The following is a 20,177-nucleotide window of genomic DNA, read 5'->3' as shown; positions in this document are numbered from 1 at the left end:
TTTTGAAACACCCCGCGCACTAAAGCTTGTTAGCAACTTAAATTTACATGTGACTTGTTAAAATCATGGCCTATCATTCATTCGTCGCTTGTTGGATATTATCAACAAAGCGCCTTGTTGTTACGATAATTGTGCTAAGTCATATACATTTTTTTTTTAAATGTATGTATGTTACAAATATGGCTAATAATGACGTTGCGTTCATACATTAGAGCAATAATAAAAAAAAATAGTAAAATCAGTAATGGTGTTTGTTTGTGTGTCCGTGAACAAATGTTATGATTATTATTTGTATACCTCTCGTTGTCGACATCAACGTCGGCGTTTGTTGTTTTTTGCTACAAGTACTCAACGTTAACAAATAAATTTACACGATAATGTAATTAGTACATTTTAGAATCGACCGACGGAAAAAATGCAACTTTTTGATAATTAAGATTAAAAACTTTTAAAGAAATCCAAATTGAATGCTTAAACGAATGTTAAGTTGTCACAAAGTATGAAACATCCATTTTTTGTTTGCCCTTTCATCCGTTACGCACTTCATTACTAACAATCGACGTAATTATTACCAACATTTTTGTACTAAAAGCTTACTCAAAGCCGTTACTAATGTTTGTCGTTGTAAATAATTTACAGGACAGGAAAAAAATATGGTTTGCCCTTTTTATTTATAACTTTTATTATTATTTGCATAATATGTGTTTTGTATTCCCTTTGCCCTTTATTACATACACACACACACGTTAAACTAAACTAACTAATGTTTAGGTTGTAAAATATTAATAATAATAGCGCCATATTAACATTTTTTTTTGTTAGTGCGAGCGCTTCCATTTTTATTATTATGATTTTTTTATGTTCCTTATGCATTATATATATGGAACACGGATAAATATGATGGTAGTAACATAATACCTCAACAAAAATTTACGAATAAGGATTCAGAACGCATCGAGAGATAAACAAACAGGGAGAGCGAGAACTATTATTAAATCTATTAAAAAGGTAACATTAATAATAAACAATTTTTGGAACAACCAACCAACAATCAACCCCTTGTATCGAAGTAATTTTCCCTTTTGTCACGCTTAGTTAGTACCAAAATATGTTCTGATCCAATTTTTGGTGTGTGTATGCCTAACAATATACAAATGGAAGAACCTACAGGAAAGAATAATAAATAAATATTATTAAAAATGACAGTAGCTAATAACTATCTTACAGAAGCATGCTGTGATTATCATATATATAAAAATATAAAACATTCAATTAATATTTTTTTTCTCTTCCCTTCATATTTTTGTATGTTTAAAAAAAATAACTAATAATATTTTATTTTCTTTTTCTCTTTTTAGGTAAGGACCATTTTTGTCATAAAAATAAATATAACAATAAAAGAAGATTTTTCAACGTATATTATGATAAGTATTAATATTCAAAACTCAAACGTAATAATTGAACAAGTTATGGCGTTAAATATCGCTGAAATAATGTTTCAATTAAAATACAAGTACAACAGAAAAAAATCTTATATTTCATTTCAATTGATTTATTTATAATAAATACAAACACGTTATTACTCTTTCTTTACTACTCGTTATAACTACATCTAAGTTGTACAGAAGTTGTTACTATTTTTTCCCAATATACGTAAACAGCGCACAAAAAAACGATAAATTGAGTCAATAAATTTATTATTATAAGAGTTTTGTATTTTATTGCTACCGATATGCCTTTTTAGTGCGAGAGTACAAAACTGCGAGCAAGCGAATTATGATATACTATAACTGAATGAATGGGAATGTATGCACACCAACGTTCAAAATTGCAGCTTTTGAATGCATTTTACACTCTGTTTTTATATCTTTTAGTTTAACAAACAAACTTGAGCATTCATGGTAATCCTAAGAGAATCGAGTTTTGAAAAAATATAAACTAAAAAAATAAAAGAGTTGTCAGAAAATGTATATTTTTTATTACACATACGGACAATAAAATCGAATATTATCCGACCCGGGTAATAAGATCGTGTAAAATTATAAAAATTTCATAAAAGACAAAAAGCCGCCTCCGACTACTGGATTTATAATTTGGCTTTTATTAGCGATATCTGATATTATGATTAATATAAAAATCGTAAAATTGTGTGTTTTTAATTGTACCAGTTACGAAATCATGTTAATGTTCAATATTTACTACATGAAATGAAATAAAGCAGCTGTTTCTGCCGTTTCAAGTGCCATTTCCGAGATGAAATTATTTTATGATCGTCATTTCTTCACCTATCAAAAAAAACTAAACTATCCCTAAATCAACAAATATGGCGATCAAGGTTTATTTAGGAGGAATCATACCCTCAAAATTTATTTATTAGCATTTTTCTCTATATTAGGTTGTCATAACAGAGCAACATGGACTCGTTTCTAACAAATGTTATTAATAATGTTTATTATTGTAATGATAATTTTTATCCCTTGGTAACTTGGTACATTTTAAGCATTCAAGCGTCTCCCATTTAAGACTTAAAATACATGCAGATGGAATGTTTTCGAGTTTTATTCACTCACCGTTTCAATTCGATATTATTATTACCTAATGTCTTGTCCGATAACTTTTACATACAAAAAAAGTAAAATAAAGAAAAAAAACACAATAAAGAGACATTCATGATGTTGTATGAAAGATAATGTGATACATTCATTTGTTATGATGATACATGAAAAGATAGTAAATCTACTTTAACTTTTATTTTTCTTGTATAAAAATATTTCAAATATATTAATATCCGTACAGAGAAGAATAGAAGAAATACGATACAAGCAAAAAAGTGTATAATAAAAAGTTAGGCGATGTTAAGTGTTTTTAAATTATGTTAATTTTTATCATTTTTTAACTGCTACACCATTTCCATATCATTATAGACACACATTTTCGATTCAACCTGTCTCATATGTGTGACGGGAGTGAAATAGACAAATTTTTATTGAAAAATTTTATTTATCATGATGAGTGGCTTTGTTTGTAACGAAAACTACTAAAATAACAAAAAATTTACAACAACCTGTTATAGCCGAAATTTATGATCTTTTATCAGAGACAAACATCTTTCAACATTTTTTAGATGGAAATTAGTAGTAATAATAATCGTAAAATAAAAGTAACAGTAGCGCGATATGTACTTTTATAAGAGACCGCCTGATGCGAGCCTCCTCGATATATTCGAAATGTCAATATGCAACACACACAAGACAAACACCTTCGGGCGACACATTAATACCTTTTTAATTACCTGAATATATTTTTAGACAGTTTTCGGAGTAATTATCTGTTTACTTTAAACTGTTTGAACAAAATGAGCAATGTGCGTGAATTCGAACGCAATTACAGTTAAACTATAGCGAAAATTACTTTTGACGTCTTTTGTCTTTTCACATGTGTGCTCATATCATATCAGTCAGTCGAGCAAAAAAAAAACAAAAAAGTTAAAGGTGAACACGATTTTTCTATATCTCATGTTAAAGTACGAAATTTGTGTAAAACATCTTTTTACTTGTTTTTCTGTAAAATTGTACAAAATATGCGGTTTATGCAAAGAATTGAAATATACTTAGGCAAACAATACGACGACTGAGTAACATAAGAAGAGCGTTTCTCTCTGCTGGACAGTAACTGTGCACTCGAATTACTTGTTACAAAAAATTTTGCAAGCAGAAAAATGAATATGCTTGTAAAACATTTTTTTGTGCTGTTTGTTGTAAAAGCAAGATATCGAGTGTAGGTCACACAGCGCGAGTTTTTGATCTTTTAACGCTGATAAGAAACGGAATTTTCATTGGAAGCCCTCGATTTTCAAGTCATCTCAAATTTCGACACGAACTTCTAATCATCGTCATTCATTCAGTTTTGTCTTTTTTATTGGATTTAAATATAAAAACAAATGTTAAAGCCTATAAAAGATAAAGGGAAAGACCGACACGACGAAATGAAAACGGCAATCCAAAAGACAAAAAAAAAAGAAACAACAACAAAAATAAGATTCGTGAGAAGTTTTTAACGGAGCAATAAAAATTAATCAAAATAGCTTACTGCTCCATGTAAGGTCAAAAGCGATATTATTTTTCGTCGTTATGATAACGTTCATACCTTTCACCCACATTTTTCTTTATCTGTCTCGAAATAGAAAAAAATAAACTAAAATGATTGATTGGAGACACTTGATGAAAAAATTTGAGTAACACACCCAATAAATAAATAAATATCTTGAAGAGAAATGTAGATCATTTTCACCTGATTTGGTCGATTATTTCGAATAATAAAAATAATCATCATAATAGAGATAATATTTAAAAATTAGTCGCGTTCGCCTTTATTTTGTCTATTTTGTTTTATAATCCTACATTTCTCGTGTGTGTATATAACACAAGTTATGTGACACACAAAATAATGTAAATAATTAATTATCAATGTTGTCTCATTCATCAATCTTGATACAAACTCGTGGATGGTAGACCGAATATACATGATCACAAACGATCTCCGAACAACATAAATATACATTTTATATTAATTTTTTTATTGTACGACGATATAATATGAGAGCGGAGACCACCTTAGTCAACGCACAGAGATATAAATGTCCAATCCAAGCGAACAAACAAAAAGAGATGAAATAAAAGAAATATTTATTATACAAGTTGAACATTAATATTGTTTAAAGTTATTATTTGTCTGTTTTTTTTTTCGTGTTTATATACGACTGAAAAGGAGCACAACATAAAAATCTAGCAAGATTTTATCTCTTGACCAAACATGAGCTTCGAATTCAACTTTGGAACGCTCTTTGGTGATCTATTATTCATTAATTTATACTTTTTTTTCCTCATAATATATGTTTTCGTTAAAATTTCCTGACACTTTTTTTTTTGAACACAATCCAATCTACGCGCAATATCTTTGTGAAACCCAATATTCTACTAATAAATACAAGATTAGACAGATTTTTTGCTTTACGTTTCTTCAACTCGGATTTCTCGGAACGTGTAAGCAATGTAGTCAAACATATAAAATTATAATTTTATAACGAGACGATCAAAAGTTCAGTTCACTCAATATCTCAACTTGTTTATGCTTGAAGATGATCGTGCACGACGCGAAAAAAGTAGTAAAACGATCATTAATTTTCAATTAACGCACAAACACAACTTGTATGCGACGAGGACTTTACCGCGTTATCAACACAATTTATAGTCAAACACATTTTATTAATTAAAATTTATACATCTGCAAATTAAATGTACAAAACTGATAAGAAGAAAGGTCACAAACTCCAATGAAATCATTAGTTTACGATTTTTTTTAAAGAGAAATTTCTTCGAAACACCCTTTATTCAATCGTCTCTCTGCCGAACACGAAATCACACTTATTTGGAACAAAACAACAACAACAAAATAATAATAATAAACACCCTGAAACATAGTGTTATGCGTCGCAAAAATGTCAGTCACGTCACTTCACTTCTCGTACAAGTACAAGCATACGAAACAATAACGAATTACACAAAAACATGATTTTGTTATTAAAATTCATGTTTTTCAGATAGGGAAAATCTATTTGTCAGTCAGAGTACTTTTAGAATTAAAAAAAACCCTTCGTTTTTGATTGTCAGAAAACATAACGCAAAAACACAACAAAATTTTTGAAAAGCTCATTACACTTTTAGACATCCTCGTGCATCGTGTGTCGTCACAAACTCAATAAAATAACGAGAAATGTGATTTTTTGTAACAAATGTTCGGAAAAAAATATTAATTTTTTTTTTGCATGAATGTGTCTGTCAATAAACTTGTCAATATGTTTAATCCTGTGTGCGGGTCTGTAGTTGGTAATCCCTTTTGTCTGTGTGTATCTAGTTGACTTTTTGCACAACTGCCTTGCAGAAAGACAGCTTTGTAATAAAATTTAATCTTCGCATGCATTCATGTGTAAGTGTATCTCTTAAAGGTAGTCTTATCAAAGCAAAGTCATTGATTGATATAATTATATTGTTTGTTAAGTGCTGTGATTGCTTAAAAAAGATTATTATTTTGATTTTGATAACTTGCTTGACATAATAAATCACGACGAGTTGTAAAGCATGTCGTGTTGCGCGGTGCTTTGAACTTCCTTCTCGTCGAGTGTGTTCGTCGATAATATCGATTCATGTTTACTTTTTGCAGTTCAAGTACCTTCGTGTGTATTTTTGAAATATTTGTAATAATTTTTCGATTTTTTCTTTATTTTTTTTTCAGAATTCTTCAGCTCCTTCGTCGCCTCCCGCTGGAATGGCAATCACAGCATCAACAACAGTACCGCAAGGCGCTCGCAGCGCATCTCCAATAAGTGCCCAAACACGACCCGGCACAGGACCTCCGTCAAGCGAGAGACAAACAACGACAATTCCCGCAACTTCAGGCAGTGCGCCGAGACCTTCATCTGCTGCGGGCGCTCAAGGAGCTCCAAAATGCTGTGATAATGGGCGACTTGTTGTCGATCCACACACAAATCAAACCATGTGTTCGTGTCAATACGAACGCGAAGCGTACCAAAAATTAGCAAGTATGGGATTACCGGGATCTGCAATGCAATTATATGGCGCTCCATATCCAGAAGGCATGGCAGCTTACTTTCCGGGACTCGATCAACCTCCTTTCTATCCAAATCCGGTAAGTTCAACCTTCACGAAGAATGTCCTTCAACTTTTTTTTTCTTCTTTACCGTAACATAAGACGATTAATTAAACTCGTTTTTTTGTCTCATGTGAACATTAAAGTAATTAACTGGCAATTAACAACGTGAAACATGCGTCAATCATCGATAAATAGGATTAAAATATGTGAGATTTTTACAAAGTAACAGTTACTTGACACATTAAAAGCGAAATTTACAACCTGTTTATCGACAATTTCTTATCAAGTATTCGTCGCATCTTCTTGTCTCATGAATTTGTAAATTTTATGTCATGTTCAACTCATCTATTGTTGCATTGAATTGCTAAATCTCCAATAAAGTCAAATAAGTTATTGACTTTTTTTTACGTTTTTTATTAAAAAATTGCTTTTTTCTACATTTGGCATTGACAAAAGGCGCTCAAAAGCCATTTTTGTTGGCAAAAAGTTTCAATTTTCATGTCAATGCCTTCCGTTCTTTTTTAAAAATCTTTCGCGTGTTGCCATTAAGCTCAAACAAAAGACTTACAACAGCGATCACATCTGTGATGATGATCAAGTTAACCTTATACCACACTAACCTTACGCAAAAAATACAAAATTTATGAAAAGAATGCTTGTAAATTCAATATAGTATAATAAAATGATCATTATTAGCTTGTTTTTTGCTTGTTTTGTTCATGTCTCGTCTTTTGTTATGTTGATGACTAAAAAAATGTTTCGTTGGCGACATTGGTGGTCAAGTCCATTTCTTCTTCCTGTGTTCATTGTAAAATTTACAAATAATAAAGACATCGCTTGCCAGCTTAAATGCGCAAAATTATCATATAAATTGTCATAACTTTGCGATTTTTTGGGCATTCCATTCATGAAACGCTAATTTATCGATTTTTGTTATCAACAATTTTGATTGTTTCTGCGGCGAACGTACAATAAATGAACCGCGCGCGTGAGTTTCAATAAAATAAATGTAAAACACAATTAAAATCAACCACAATGTAATCCTGGCGTTGTTATTTTAACAGAACAGAACAATGGCGAGCGAGAGGGCCAACAACGAACAAACTAAGAGAATTAACAAAATAATCCTCGTCTATCAGCTCGTTCGTATTGCTTGATGCTGATTATGTTCGTTTTCGTTCCCCCTTGTTGTAGGCTCGTCGTCGCCGCACACAAAAACCCTTGAAATTTACTTTTATCATCTCTCGCTCGATGCTGACAATGGCTGCCATTCACGATATTTCCCCATTTTATTTTAAAAACAATGAAAATGATGATAGCTAATTTGAATAAATTTACATAATTTTCAATCGTCGCGCTTTCGTTTTGTGCAAATTTCCCGCAAAACACGCAGGCAACGCGAATGGAAGAGGAAAAGTATTAAAACAAAACCAAATAATAATAATAATATGACGGGTTTAAAACGTTACTTTTCCGAAAGAGAGAAAGAGAAAAAACGCAGCATTATCATTTCGATAGTGTGTTTATTTTTTTGTGCCAAACCTGCGCTTCTGTTGCAACAACATAACGAACATTCGTCGAACATGAAAACGGTTTTGTGTGACCTTTAATCATCCTTTTTAATAAAATGAAAGTGCTCGAATTTGCATAAAAAAATCTCAAACCACTGCGAGGATTAGATAGGAATAAATTTACATTTTCATTACGTACGATGAGCGGCGAGCGATCATTTTTCCATCAAACCTACCGCCAATGGTATAATGAAAGTTTAATGAAAATATTAAATAAAAGACGGGTCGTTGTTGAGGATTTACTCCCCCACACAAATAAAATAAAATATAAAATACCCGACGTTAAGTGTCATCATCAAATTTTTGATTGGATTTCACGAGTCGTTAAAAAGTTCATCCTTTTAATGGGAATCGAATCGAGATTTTGAAATACGAAAGAAATTGAACTCGAAAGAAAGACTGATATCAAATGTCATGTCAGACGGTTAAATTGCATGTTGAATTATTTTCATAATTGTAACTTTTCGTCTCTCACACTTTGTTTCGTGCAATTCAGGCAACTTTTTCTGTTTCAACATGGATAAAAAAAATAATAATAATTAAAAACAAAAAATTAACATTTAAAAAAATGCCGCTTTACGTCGTACAATCACGCAGTAATTCATTTTCCGTCTCGAGTCTAATTGAAATGTTTTTGCCTTGTTGATTCGAAGATACGGAGAGACGCAGAACAAACAACTTTTCAAATAATAACAAGAACAACACACTCGAAAATTGCCCCCAAAAACACCGTATGAGCCTTTAATAATGTGGATTGTGTTGAACAACTATCTAAGTACGGGCTTACATAGTTGTCATTCATTTAGCAATAAAATTGTTCAACACAACCATGAAACATCGCTCTCTCTCGTCGTTCTCAACAGCAACAACAACTATGAACTATGAAAGTTCTGGATGCCGCCGAAAACAAGGAACACGTTTGTGTGTTTTAAATAATTGTTTGGACTAGACATGTTGTGCAACGACGAACATCCCAATGGGGTTTTGTATTATTATAGTCTCTCTCTTTGCATGCACACAGCAAATATTTTTGGGATAAAATTTTTAGAATAAATATTCGTCGGTCATGTAAAATTAGACGAGATACCATTCATGTGCGAACGACATGCATGAGACTGCCATAAATATCGCCGTAGAATCAGATTATAAGCTTGCGAGCTCGAAATATCGATCGATCCAAACACCTTTTTATCATCATTTTATGCAAATTTTGCTGCAATTTTATTGTTATTCACTTTTTTTTTGCACTGCTGTTTATTTGTTTGTTCGTGTAACTATCTGAATTCCATATCTCATGTAATGTTTTGCAGTAATAATATTACGTTGAAAGTGAATGTCTGACAAAAAACAATAAAAAAAAGTATTCATGTCGAAAAAAAAATGTTCAACAAAGCTTCTGAAAACCAAAAAATAGAAAATATCATTTACAAATCTCATTCTTTAGAGCTTTAAAGTTGAATTTAAATGCCACGCGATTGATTCTGACTGACATTAATCATTTTTCTGATGATAAAAAAAGTGTTGTATAATCCTCAGATCATCAGTGCATTCACTGATTTGGATCATAAATAATAATAACAAGGTGTAAAAATGGGCGTGGGATTATAAATCAATCTTTCTTTTATCGAAAATTGATTCAAATTTGAGACAAGGCGATATGAGGGAATTCATTCCCAAATATTGCCCAAGAGTTCTTTCATATAATAAATTTCTTCGAAAGAACCTAACTAACTTGATCTTTTAAGCACTTTTCGTATATTCCCTGTGAAAACTTAAAACTACCTATCGCTCTAAAAGCAGAATCCCTTACAAGTTATTGAGGATCACAAATCCTGCTACGAAAAAAATTGAAGCTTTCCCTCAAAAAAAAAAAAAAAAAACTTTCCCTATAGAGCGACAAATGCTCTATACTTAAATCTAACCTGAAAAAAACTTATAAACTACCCTAACACGAAAAGTGCAAAATAACCTCTAAAAATCTTAAAAACTAAAGATTTAAGAACTTACCGTTTTCCTGTCGACGTTTGTTGCTCATCACGATGCTCCATACTCAAATGTTGTTCATCCTTCATTTGTTGTCATCCTTGTCGTTCGTTGTTGTGATCTAAAAAAAAAGATTACCGAACTCCTTGCAACTCAAAAAAAATAACAAGGAGTTCAAATTAGAATGTATTCATTACAATTAATAACTTACCTGAATTTCCTGTTTTTCCCATTTTCTCAATTTTTGACTCCGTTGGCTTCAAATCTCCATCATATCCTCATCCTTATTTGTCTTGTCTTCTAAAATAAACAAAAAAAATTGTCGAAAAATTATAAAAAGTCATTAAATTTAAGAAAATTCTTGCCTTCAACTTTTCCGACGCACGAGGCAAAATCCAATATGGCGGATTCTGTTTACATTAGTTTAGTTCAATTTTTTACCGCAATGCGACATGTTTCAAATCAACCGTTAATTGTACAGATCATCCAAAAACCAAAAATAATGCTTGCGTGTGTGAAGAAAAAATCAAGAAAAGAAACAAAATTTGATTAAAATCTTGAAGCAGGTGTGAATCAACAAAAATTATTAATGTTCTGATGACCGTAAAAAATGATTATTATTTATTTTTATAAATAAAAAAAAATTGTTTAAAGAAGACACAAAAAAGAGATGATGAAAAATCTCAAAATATTTTGAATCATAAAATTTTTTTGAATGATGCATGAAATGATTATTATGTTATTAACTTTAATGATATTAATACGATCGATGTCGTGCTGTGAAAAAGGCATTGTGAAGTGTTAAAAACAAAAACAGTAGCTCTTCTTCATTCTTTCGAGATTTTTTCGCGTCCTGATCTGATCATCATTTGTCATTACGATCAACATATTTAATGAGTGAGTGACAGACGATGCGTATAATCTATCTCTCTTATCAAACATGTTATTGTCGCGTACAGCTGAATGAAAAAAAAAACAACGAGTAACATTCATGTCTGATTAAAATTGTCTGACACCGCGCTCGACTTGATTATAATATTATTTTTTTTATATGTCAACACACACTCACTCACTACTCACATTATCATTCAATTAAATAATATTATGCATGCACATATTTGGTAAAATAAATATAAATAAATAACTAAGAGAGCGACTCGAATAAAATAAAATATTTTATTTCAATTAACTTGACACACAGCGGACTCGCACACACATTGGCTTTTATCTCGCTCGCTACAAAATGATTATGTATATTTTGTAGCGAACGGTTGTTTAACAAAATTTTGAACAAATCGCAAAATTTTTGTGACACAAACCATAAACTTGTTGTCTTTGCTGCTGCTGCTGATGAACGAACGAACGTTGTTGTTGTTGCAGCAATATGCAATAAAATAATAAAATTTGTTTGAATTTGAAACAATTTAAATGTTTTAAGTGAATTCGCTTGTCTTTTTGTCCATTTTTATTGGATATATATTTAAAATTTATTCGTCGTGATGTTTTATAGGCATTTATTTTAAATGCAGTGGCTTCATAAATCTTTATTTGTGTCTCGTTCGTCGCAATTTATGGCAATAATGGATCGATTTTGGGCAATTTCAGAGTTCATGCGTTCTGAAATGTGCCCTAAAAATTGTCACCTTGCCTTTTCATCACAAAAAATCCCTTATCAGTTGTGTAAAATTCTATTTACCAACAAACTGTCGACATTATCAACCATTATCATCATTATTTATTCAAAACGCCCTGCACGTCGTCATCGCCGCAAAATAATTAGCAATTTATTTGTTTATTTTGACATTTACGTATCAAAACACTTGTTTGCATGGAACTGCATTTCATCTCCCGGACATCGTCTCCTCGCATTCTCGTCATAATCTGTCTGTGGTGCGATTGTAAATGTCATGTTGTTGTTATTATTGTTGAATGGTGTAAAAATCCAATTAAATTAATTCTTAATTACTTGCTGATAATGATTTCTCGTACTCGACACTCGCTACACGTGACTCGCAAGTGTGAAAGACGTGAAAGTTGGAACGGTTTTTTTCATTTTCTTTGATCATACGCCGTCGTCTCTTCTTCCTGCGAAGATAAACTCATGTAGAATGTCTCTAACATCGAAATGGCGCAACATAAAAACGATGATGATTGAACTACTTCACTTATTTGTATGATGACGTAAAAAAAACAAATCACGATAACTTTGTACAAAGATTTTTTGCTGCAAAACATGAAAAACGACGACGACGGAAAAAATTTCATAAGTAGTTTACACACCGTTTAAATTGACGCTAAAATGCTTTGACATTTTGTTATTATTAGGTAATTGTGCATTCGTGTTTTCAGTTTTTCTTCTCCCGTACGGTACACGAGCATGTCTCCCTAAAAAGGAAATGCATTTACAAAAGTATTCGCTTTTTGGGTTCTTTTACTCTTTGATTTGAAGCCGACACAATTACCTTCGAATGTTAAATGGAGCGCCATAAATACTTCAAATTCTCAGTTTTTTGTTCGAAACACGAGCTAATTGCGTTAAAGAGGCATCTCATGGTAACAGTAGCTTTCTAAACATCTTAAACTTTGTACTTTGAAACGGAACTGATCTTGACTTGTTGACATTCGCACAAAAATTGGCACGTTGCTGAAACAAGTAAAAATAACATTTAATTAAAAATATTGAAGAAAAAATTATTATTTCATGACAGAGAGTGCCACACAAATTGAAAACAAATTGATAACCTTCTCGTATTTTTTGTCGCTTTGCGATAATAAATAAAATCATTAGTGAACGTGTTTATGACAATTTTTTTTCATTTGAGGAACTAAAAAGCTGACATTGACTCGAAATGAGTTCTCAAAAAAAAATTTACAAAAAAATAGGTCAAAAACCTGATAACACTCTGATCTGATGAGTACTTGATGAAAAAAAAAATCATCAACAAGTATGAACAAGTTTAATTAATTTTTTATTTGTACTTAATTTTATTTTTAAATCGAACGAAATCGAATCAACAATAATGAAGAAATTAAAAAAAAAAAAAATAAACGGAAACATCGCAACACAACGGAGGAATGTTAATTTTTAACACCTTGAAGTATTTTTGGATTGGGCTATAATTCTTGTCGCGCAGTGCGTGAACGATCGATCTCCCGTCGTTTTATGCTCTTAATAATTGAGATGTTATCACGAACCCCCTTCATATTTCTCATTGTATCGGATGTCTTGTGTCAGTCATTAATTAGTGTCGAATCGATGCATGTATGAAAAAGAAGAAAAAAAAATGTTTTTAAGTAAAAGGACAATTATTTCATTTTTTTTTCAAAAGTTTTTTTTTAATAAACATTCTTATCTTTCTTTTTTATTTATAGGCGGCGGCTGGTTTAGATTTAAAAGAGAATTTAGCAGCAGGTGCAGGCGCACCATGGCCTGGATATCCTCCAATGTACGATCCATACGGCCCGTTTGGAGGTTATCCATTTAGTAATGGGTAAGTTGTTGCACCTTTTCTTTACGATATTTTTTTTTTACAAGTATAGTTATTTTTAATTGAAATGTTAATTGCGTGTGTAAAACATCTTATTTGTGAAATGTTTCGTGTTTTGCCTTTTGAAGGGTTTGAAATCGACAGAAGCGCGTTTGTTGTGAAATTTCTGTAAACGATCAAAACATGTCTTTAAACTCTTGTAAAGGCTTATAAATTAAAAAAAAATGGATTAATTACCTCATCATTTATACCTTTTACGAAGGCAAAGAAAGCACGGAGCCATAAAAAGGGGGAAATAATTTATGTACACTCGCACCATGAAACGTAAACTGCACAATGAATGAAGAAGCGCTCTCCATAAATTAGAAAACTTCACAGTTTGACATCGAATGATTTATTCAAAATAACTCGATTGATTCTGACATTTCCCGAAAAAAAGGCATTTGCAACGTTATGCACTGAAAAATGCACATTCCATTGTTTGACTTTTATTTATTTTTTTTTTATCATGGTGCATTAGACAATCCAGCAATTACTGAAGTCTAATATAAAATATTTAAAGGCATCGCATCCATCTATCAATCTACAATGCGTTTTTATCAATACATCCGATGATATCTGCATTTGAGCTGCAGTCTGATTGATAACTTTGCCTCGTCACGTTTTGGAAAATATGCCAAACAACAAAGAACTAATTGCTTTTCGAGACATATTCCCTGCGAATGAAGTCATTTTGTGCTTCTGTCTGCGAATTTTCACATCGAAACGCATCCAGACAACAGGCAAATACCGACAAGAGAACATTCAAAATGAAAGTTTAACACGATTAAAACAGATTTTTTCAAGTTCAACGAGCCGTAATTATTAATTTGCATACACACACTCCGTCTGTTGTGTTGTCGGGAAATGCAAAAGTTGCGTCGGCATGCAAATTTCTGTACGAAGAAGCGTTTTTACAATGGCGATGGGAGATAATAATAAAGATATCAGAGCGAAATACAATTTTGAGCTGAAATTGAAATCGTGTAGGAATTCGTTTCTCTCCAAGGTCGACATCAAAGCGCGATTATGATGAAAAATTTCCGCCAACAAAGTCACAAATCACTCAGAAAACATTTCAATCAAACGTGCGCCGCATTATTATAATAATTATTATGACAAATGTCATCAAACTCGCAAGATCAAACATTTCTTATTCGCCAAAACGCCAATTATTCACCGAGTTGACAAATTGCATTCGTTCTGTGATGATATGATGCTTAATTAATCCAGCTGCTGACAACGAAACGTTCTTACAGAAGAGACGAAATAACAATTTCATACATCATTTCATATTTTTTGATGTGTCATTTCATTTACATATTTCATTCATTTATGTCACTTTGTTTGGCGCGGGTGTTTGTCGCATTCTTCGAAGAATTTTTGGAATTGGATAATTAGACGGTGTCGATTTGTGTCACAATTCATTAGTAAATCTGTAAAAAAACAGGTCACGTGACTTTTAAAAAAAAATCTCAATTCTGAGAATTTTTTACAAATATTTCCGGCAACTTACCTTCATTGATGACGACGACGAATTGTTGCCACAAAGTCTATCGTAAGCGTCTCTCGTCGCGCACACAATGCACAAGAAATTCACGGAATTGAACAATGATTCCCAAATCATCGATCGATCGGATTTCGTGTACGACAATGCATTTTTCGTCGTTGCTGCTGCGAGTCGTTGTTGGTTGACTTTGTGTCAATCACCTTATTCCGGGAAATTTGAAATCGTGCAACAACACATGCGGTAATAATAAAATGCAAACGAATCCAATAAAGAACATGCTTAATTTTGTTGCACTGATAAAATATCAATTTTGTGCCTCAGCATTTTTTGCTGCTCGAACGTGTGTTTGGTTCATTCAATAATTTTTTTTAGGTCGCGAATAAACCTTTCTTCGCGTTGTTGTTTTAACACAAACTTTATTTATTATTTTTATTCAATATTATTGTTTTGCTGTTGTATCCGGTGATAAAACATTCATAAATTACAGCGGTTTCTTTCAAAAAAATTTTTTTCCTTCGATATTTTGTGGAACAGAAAAAAAAAACGCAGAAGAAGCGTGACAGGAAAAGATGCCCAAATGTAAACAATGATTAGATTCGCGTCAAATTGAGATCGTTTTCTGTGATAGACCAATTTGAATTTGATTTGTGTAAGGAAATATCTAATAGTTGTCATGATGCTAATTAATAAGCAAAATGCGTTGTTTAACATGAGTACCAACAAGCACTTAACTCTTGTTCGGTTGATATTTGACGAATGTTTTTGGTACGAATGAATGAATGAGTAATAATTGATTGAAATGCAGTAACGATGCATGTCCATATCGGTATTTCTGTTTGGAACCAAATATATTCACGTAAAAAGTGTTTCCTTTTGTTGTTTTGTCGAGCTATTTAACATGGGAATGGAATTGAGTCACCTTGCGCGAATCTCCATCAGTCACTTGAACACCTTTTTTTCGTTTCGTTGGTCAATCAACTCTGCTGAAACACAAACGACAAGCGCGAAAAGGGACGACAACGCTTGTTACCTCGTTTTATTTTCTTTAATTAATCATCACTTCCTCTTTCTTTGGAAAGAAACTAAAATAAAAAAAAGTAACTTGAATTAGCAAACAGATTCGAATTGTAGTATACTTTTGTTCTGTATGACAAAATTAAGCAAATAATGGCTTAAATTAATTTCGCAATTTAGATTAAAAATTATATAGAATATAAAAAAAATAATAAAAAATTAAAAAAAAATTAAAAAAAAAATTTTTGAAAGCTAGATTTGACATGGTCTTAATTCAAAACCTTAAAAATTAAAAAAAAAAAATAAAAAAAAAATTTAAAAAAAATTTTTTTTTTGAAAGTTGGATTTTACATGGTCTGTATTCAAAACCAACAAATAACATTGGAAAAAAATTCTGGATTATTTTACGTATTTTTTACGTATTTTTTTACGTAATTTTTACGTAATTTTTATTTAAAAATTAATTTTCAAGCTTAAGAACCATCAAATAGATATTCATAAAAATCATGCAAAATAAAAAATTTCACTCTATATTTGTAATTTTCTCTCTGGATGTCGAAATTAAGCATATAAGGTCTTAAATTAATGCTGAGGTTCTAAATAGTTCGGAATTTGTGTTTTGAACTCTAAAATCAAAAATTAAAAAAAAAATTAAAATTTTACAAAAAACAAAGTAGTATATGGAACATACCCAACAAAAATTGTATGTTACAATAAACGCGATCAACAATCGATAAATCACCTTGTCTTCATTATTATTACTATTTTTACTGTGCCATGTTTTTGTTTAACACACCGAGTGCGAGTGTGTCACACAATAAAAATAAAATAAAAGAAGGTAACAATTTTAACACCGTTTTCCTCTGTGCAGTGTTCTAATCTACAGTTCTGATCTCGAACATTGTCTTGTTGTATTTTTTTTTCGTTTTGAACAACATTTGGAACAGAAGAAGAAATACGGGACACATGTTAAAGCGTTACATTTCATTGAACGTTTGTTATTTCCGTAGAAATGTTCCGAAATTTGCCTTGCTGCAAGAATTGAAGTCAAAAAAGTCACCTGCTTGTTTCGCTGAGATGAAATTTTTCGCACCCCAAATCTCCGTAAGAATCTTCGCTGTCACAATATTTACTTAAATTTTACGACTTTGATTATTATTTATGTTTGTTTTATTTTTATTGCCTTTCTCACATTATTATTATTAATATTTATTTGTACAAGAAACTCATAACTGACCAGAGGGAGAACGAAAAACGCACATCAATTGAATTAAATTAAACGAAACGACAAATAATCTTCATAAAATAACAAGCATGTCACGATAATCCACACACAAAATAGTCTAATTAGATTTTTTCAACGGAATTTTATGACTGTGATGAAATATTGATTATCTCTCGTCAAACAAAACGACATTGCAAAGTGTGAAGTGATCAAAGTTTGTGACAAATTTCATGTGAAATCTATTTTTCTGTTCGAAGGTTGTAAAAAAGCGCCGCAATTTGCATGTTTTTCCTCCTCTTTTGATTCCCTCGATGAAAAAGTCGTTGTTGGAGAACATCAAAAGGGCTGTGACATCATTGACAGCGGGATTTTTTTTATGAAATGCGAAATTAAATGAAGACATCTTGGAAATCTAATATTTTAGTTTATCGTTGACCGCAGAAAAAAAGAAGAAGTATTTTCTTTCAGAGCACACACAGAAAGAGAAAATATTTAGCAAAATAAGCAAAACGTTTGAAGTTTTCATAAACAATTTTTCATGACTTTTACATCATGTTTGTCATTAATACCGCCGCAAAATGACTTTGTTGGCTTTTTTCAAACAACAAACTGGTTTTTGTCTCTCTCTCGAGCAATAATAAAGGCATCATCTACATCTGATACCGTCTCTCTGGTTTTTTGTTTCGATCTTTTTGCACAAAAAATATTCCGAACACACCGCAAAATAGTACATAATATCAGTTGGTCGTGTAGTTACATGCCCTTTTATTATTATTGTTACTTCGTTCGGCATGAAAAGTGAAAATTAATCCATTTTTTCAAGCACGTAATAAAATTCAGATGATCAAAACCGCACATTTTGTATATCTTGTGTATGCCCCCTAATAAAAATATTTTTTTTTTTTTTTGTATATTTTCAGATATGTTGATCTAAATGGAGCTCGGCGGAAAAATGCAACACGAGAAACGACAAGTACACTAAAAGCTTGGCTTCAGGAACACAAGAAAAATCCGTATCCAACAAAGGGAGAGAAAATTATGCTCGCAATAATCACAAAAATGACATTAACGCAAGTATCGACGTGGTTCGCGAATGCTCGGAGACGATTGAAGAAGGAAAATAAAATGACATGGGAGCCGAGAAATCGCGTGGAAGATGATGATGTCAATCTAGAAGATGACGATAACAAAAGTGACGACGGAAAAGATTTACTTGGTAAGTAAATATTTTTTTTTGTATGAAAAATTTTTATAAATTTTTTTTTCTATTTTTTATATCAAAATTTTGTCAAAAAAAATTTTTCAAAATAATTTTTTTAATCAAATATGATTGTTTTCCTTCTACTTACAGATTCCAAAGACTCCGGCACAGCATCAAGCGAAGATGGCGATCGACCATCCCGCATGGATATGCTCGATCGTTCGCATCCCGCACATTGGGATGGTTCTCGTAACGGAAGCGGGCCCAATTCGCCCGATATTATGTACGATCCTCGTCATCCGGGGCATCCAGCGCACCATCATCTCGCTGCGCATGGTCATCCATTGTTTCACCCCGCCGCCTTGCAACATTTACGCCCTCCCGTTGGCACGCCGCCCGACAGCAATCACAATACAACGCCAAACACAAACAATAAGCCACGAATTTGGTCGCTTGCCGATATGGCGAGCAAAGAAAACTCAAGTAGTAAAGATCGCAGCGAAGAGAATCCGTATGCACAAAATTCGTCGCCGGGTAAGATTATGTCGCCGCTTGCACGAGGACTTCCATACCATCCGTATCTGACGAGGCCCGAAGCGTATCGGAGTTTGTATCCGAGTGCGCATGAACTTGCTGCCTTGGAACAATATCAGAGACACTTTCTCGCCGCAAACGGATTATCGAGTGCGGGTTTAATGGGAAAAGGACCTTTTACGCCGTTGAGCTTAACGACAGCGCCTCCAAATCACAGTAGTTCAAGTAGCAATAATAACAATAACAGTCCCCATCTGCTGAGAGCTTCATCGCCTGCGTCGAGCACATCGTCGACAGATCGCGAAATTAGTGTTAGCGACAAACCCACTCCGCTTACGACACATAAACCTTGACAGCTAGAAATTAGAATCAACGGACATTAAGTATGTAACTCTTTCTTATTAATCTTATCATTACACATTCACAAAAAAAAATTTGCTTTGGTTAAAATCTGCTTTAATTTTCTTCATTTTGTTCCCTTTATTTATTGAAAAAAAAAACGGGAACATAGAAAAATTTTTATTGACAATAATCTCTTTTTAACATAGATCTAAAAAAAAATTGATCGCGAAAGTTAACCATTTCAATTTCTATTTATTAACTTCTTTCCAAAAAAAAAAATTAAACATAAGAAACATGAATCGTTCCTTTTTTGTTGTATTATTTCCTGATATATTAATTTTACATGATTTAATAAAACAACAATAAATAACACAAACTTGATAGATATGTGTAAATTTTTGTCCAAGTTCCATGTATGTAAAAAAAAAATAATAAAAAAATTGTAAATATATATCTATACCTACTGTTTAGCGAAAAAAAAATTAATGTTCCGTTCATGTGTAATAAAATAAAACAATAATAAAAAATTAAAGAGTCATCGATTCTTGATTTGAATATTAATGAAAATAAATGAATCGACTTTTTTATGATCATGATGAAT

At 31.9% G+C, this 20,177-nt stretch overlaps 1 protein-coding gene across 1 annotated transcript in view; it reads left to right on the top strand.

The window, feature by feature from the left end:
* The window catches only part of LOC134831415 (homeobox protein araucan), a 32,942-nt gene extending 13,339 nt beyond the window's left edge, over positions 1 to 19,603 (top strand). Inside the window, exons 2-5 of the mRNA XM_063845141.1 lie at positions 6,292 to 6,705; positions 13,596 to 13,714; positions 18,420 to 18,715; positions 18,851 to 19,603. Of these exons, the coding sequence (XP_063701211.1) occupies positions 6,292 to 6,705; positions 13,596 to 13,714; positions 18,420 to 18,715; positions 18,851 to 19,587 (1,566 nt within the window). The 3' untranslated portion in view covers positions 19,588 to 19,603. The remainder of the gene's footprint in view (positions 1 to 6,291; positions 6,706 to 13,595; positions 13,715 to 18,419; positions 18,716 to 18,850) is intronic.
* Positions 19,604 to 20,177: the final 574 nt, after the last annotated feature.

Source organism: Culicoides brevitarsis, chromosome 2 (assembly GCF_036172545.1).
Source record: "Culicoides brevitarsis isolate CSIRO-B50_1 chromosome 2, AGI_CSIRO_Cbre_v1, whole genome shotgun sequence".
Lineage (NCBI taxonomy): Eukaryota > Metazoa > Arthropoda > Insecta > Diptera > Ceratopogonidae > Culicoides > Culicoides brevitarsis.
This window is presented reverse-complemented; position numbering and strand designations above follow the sequence as displayed.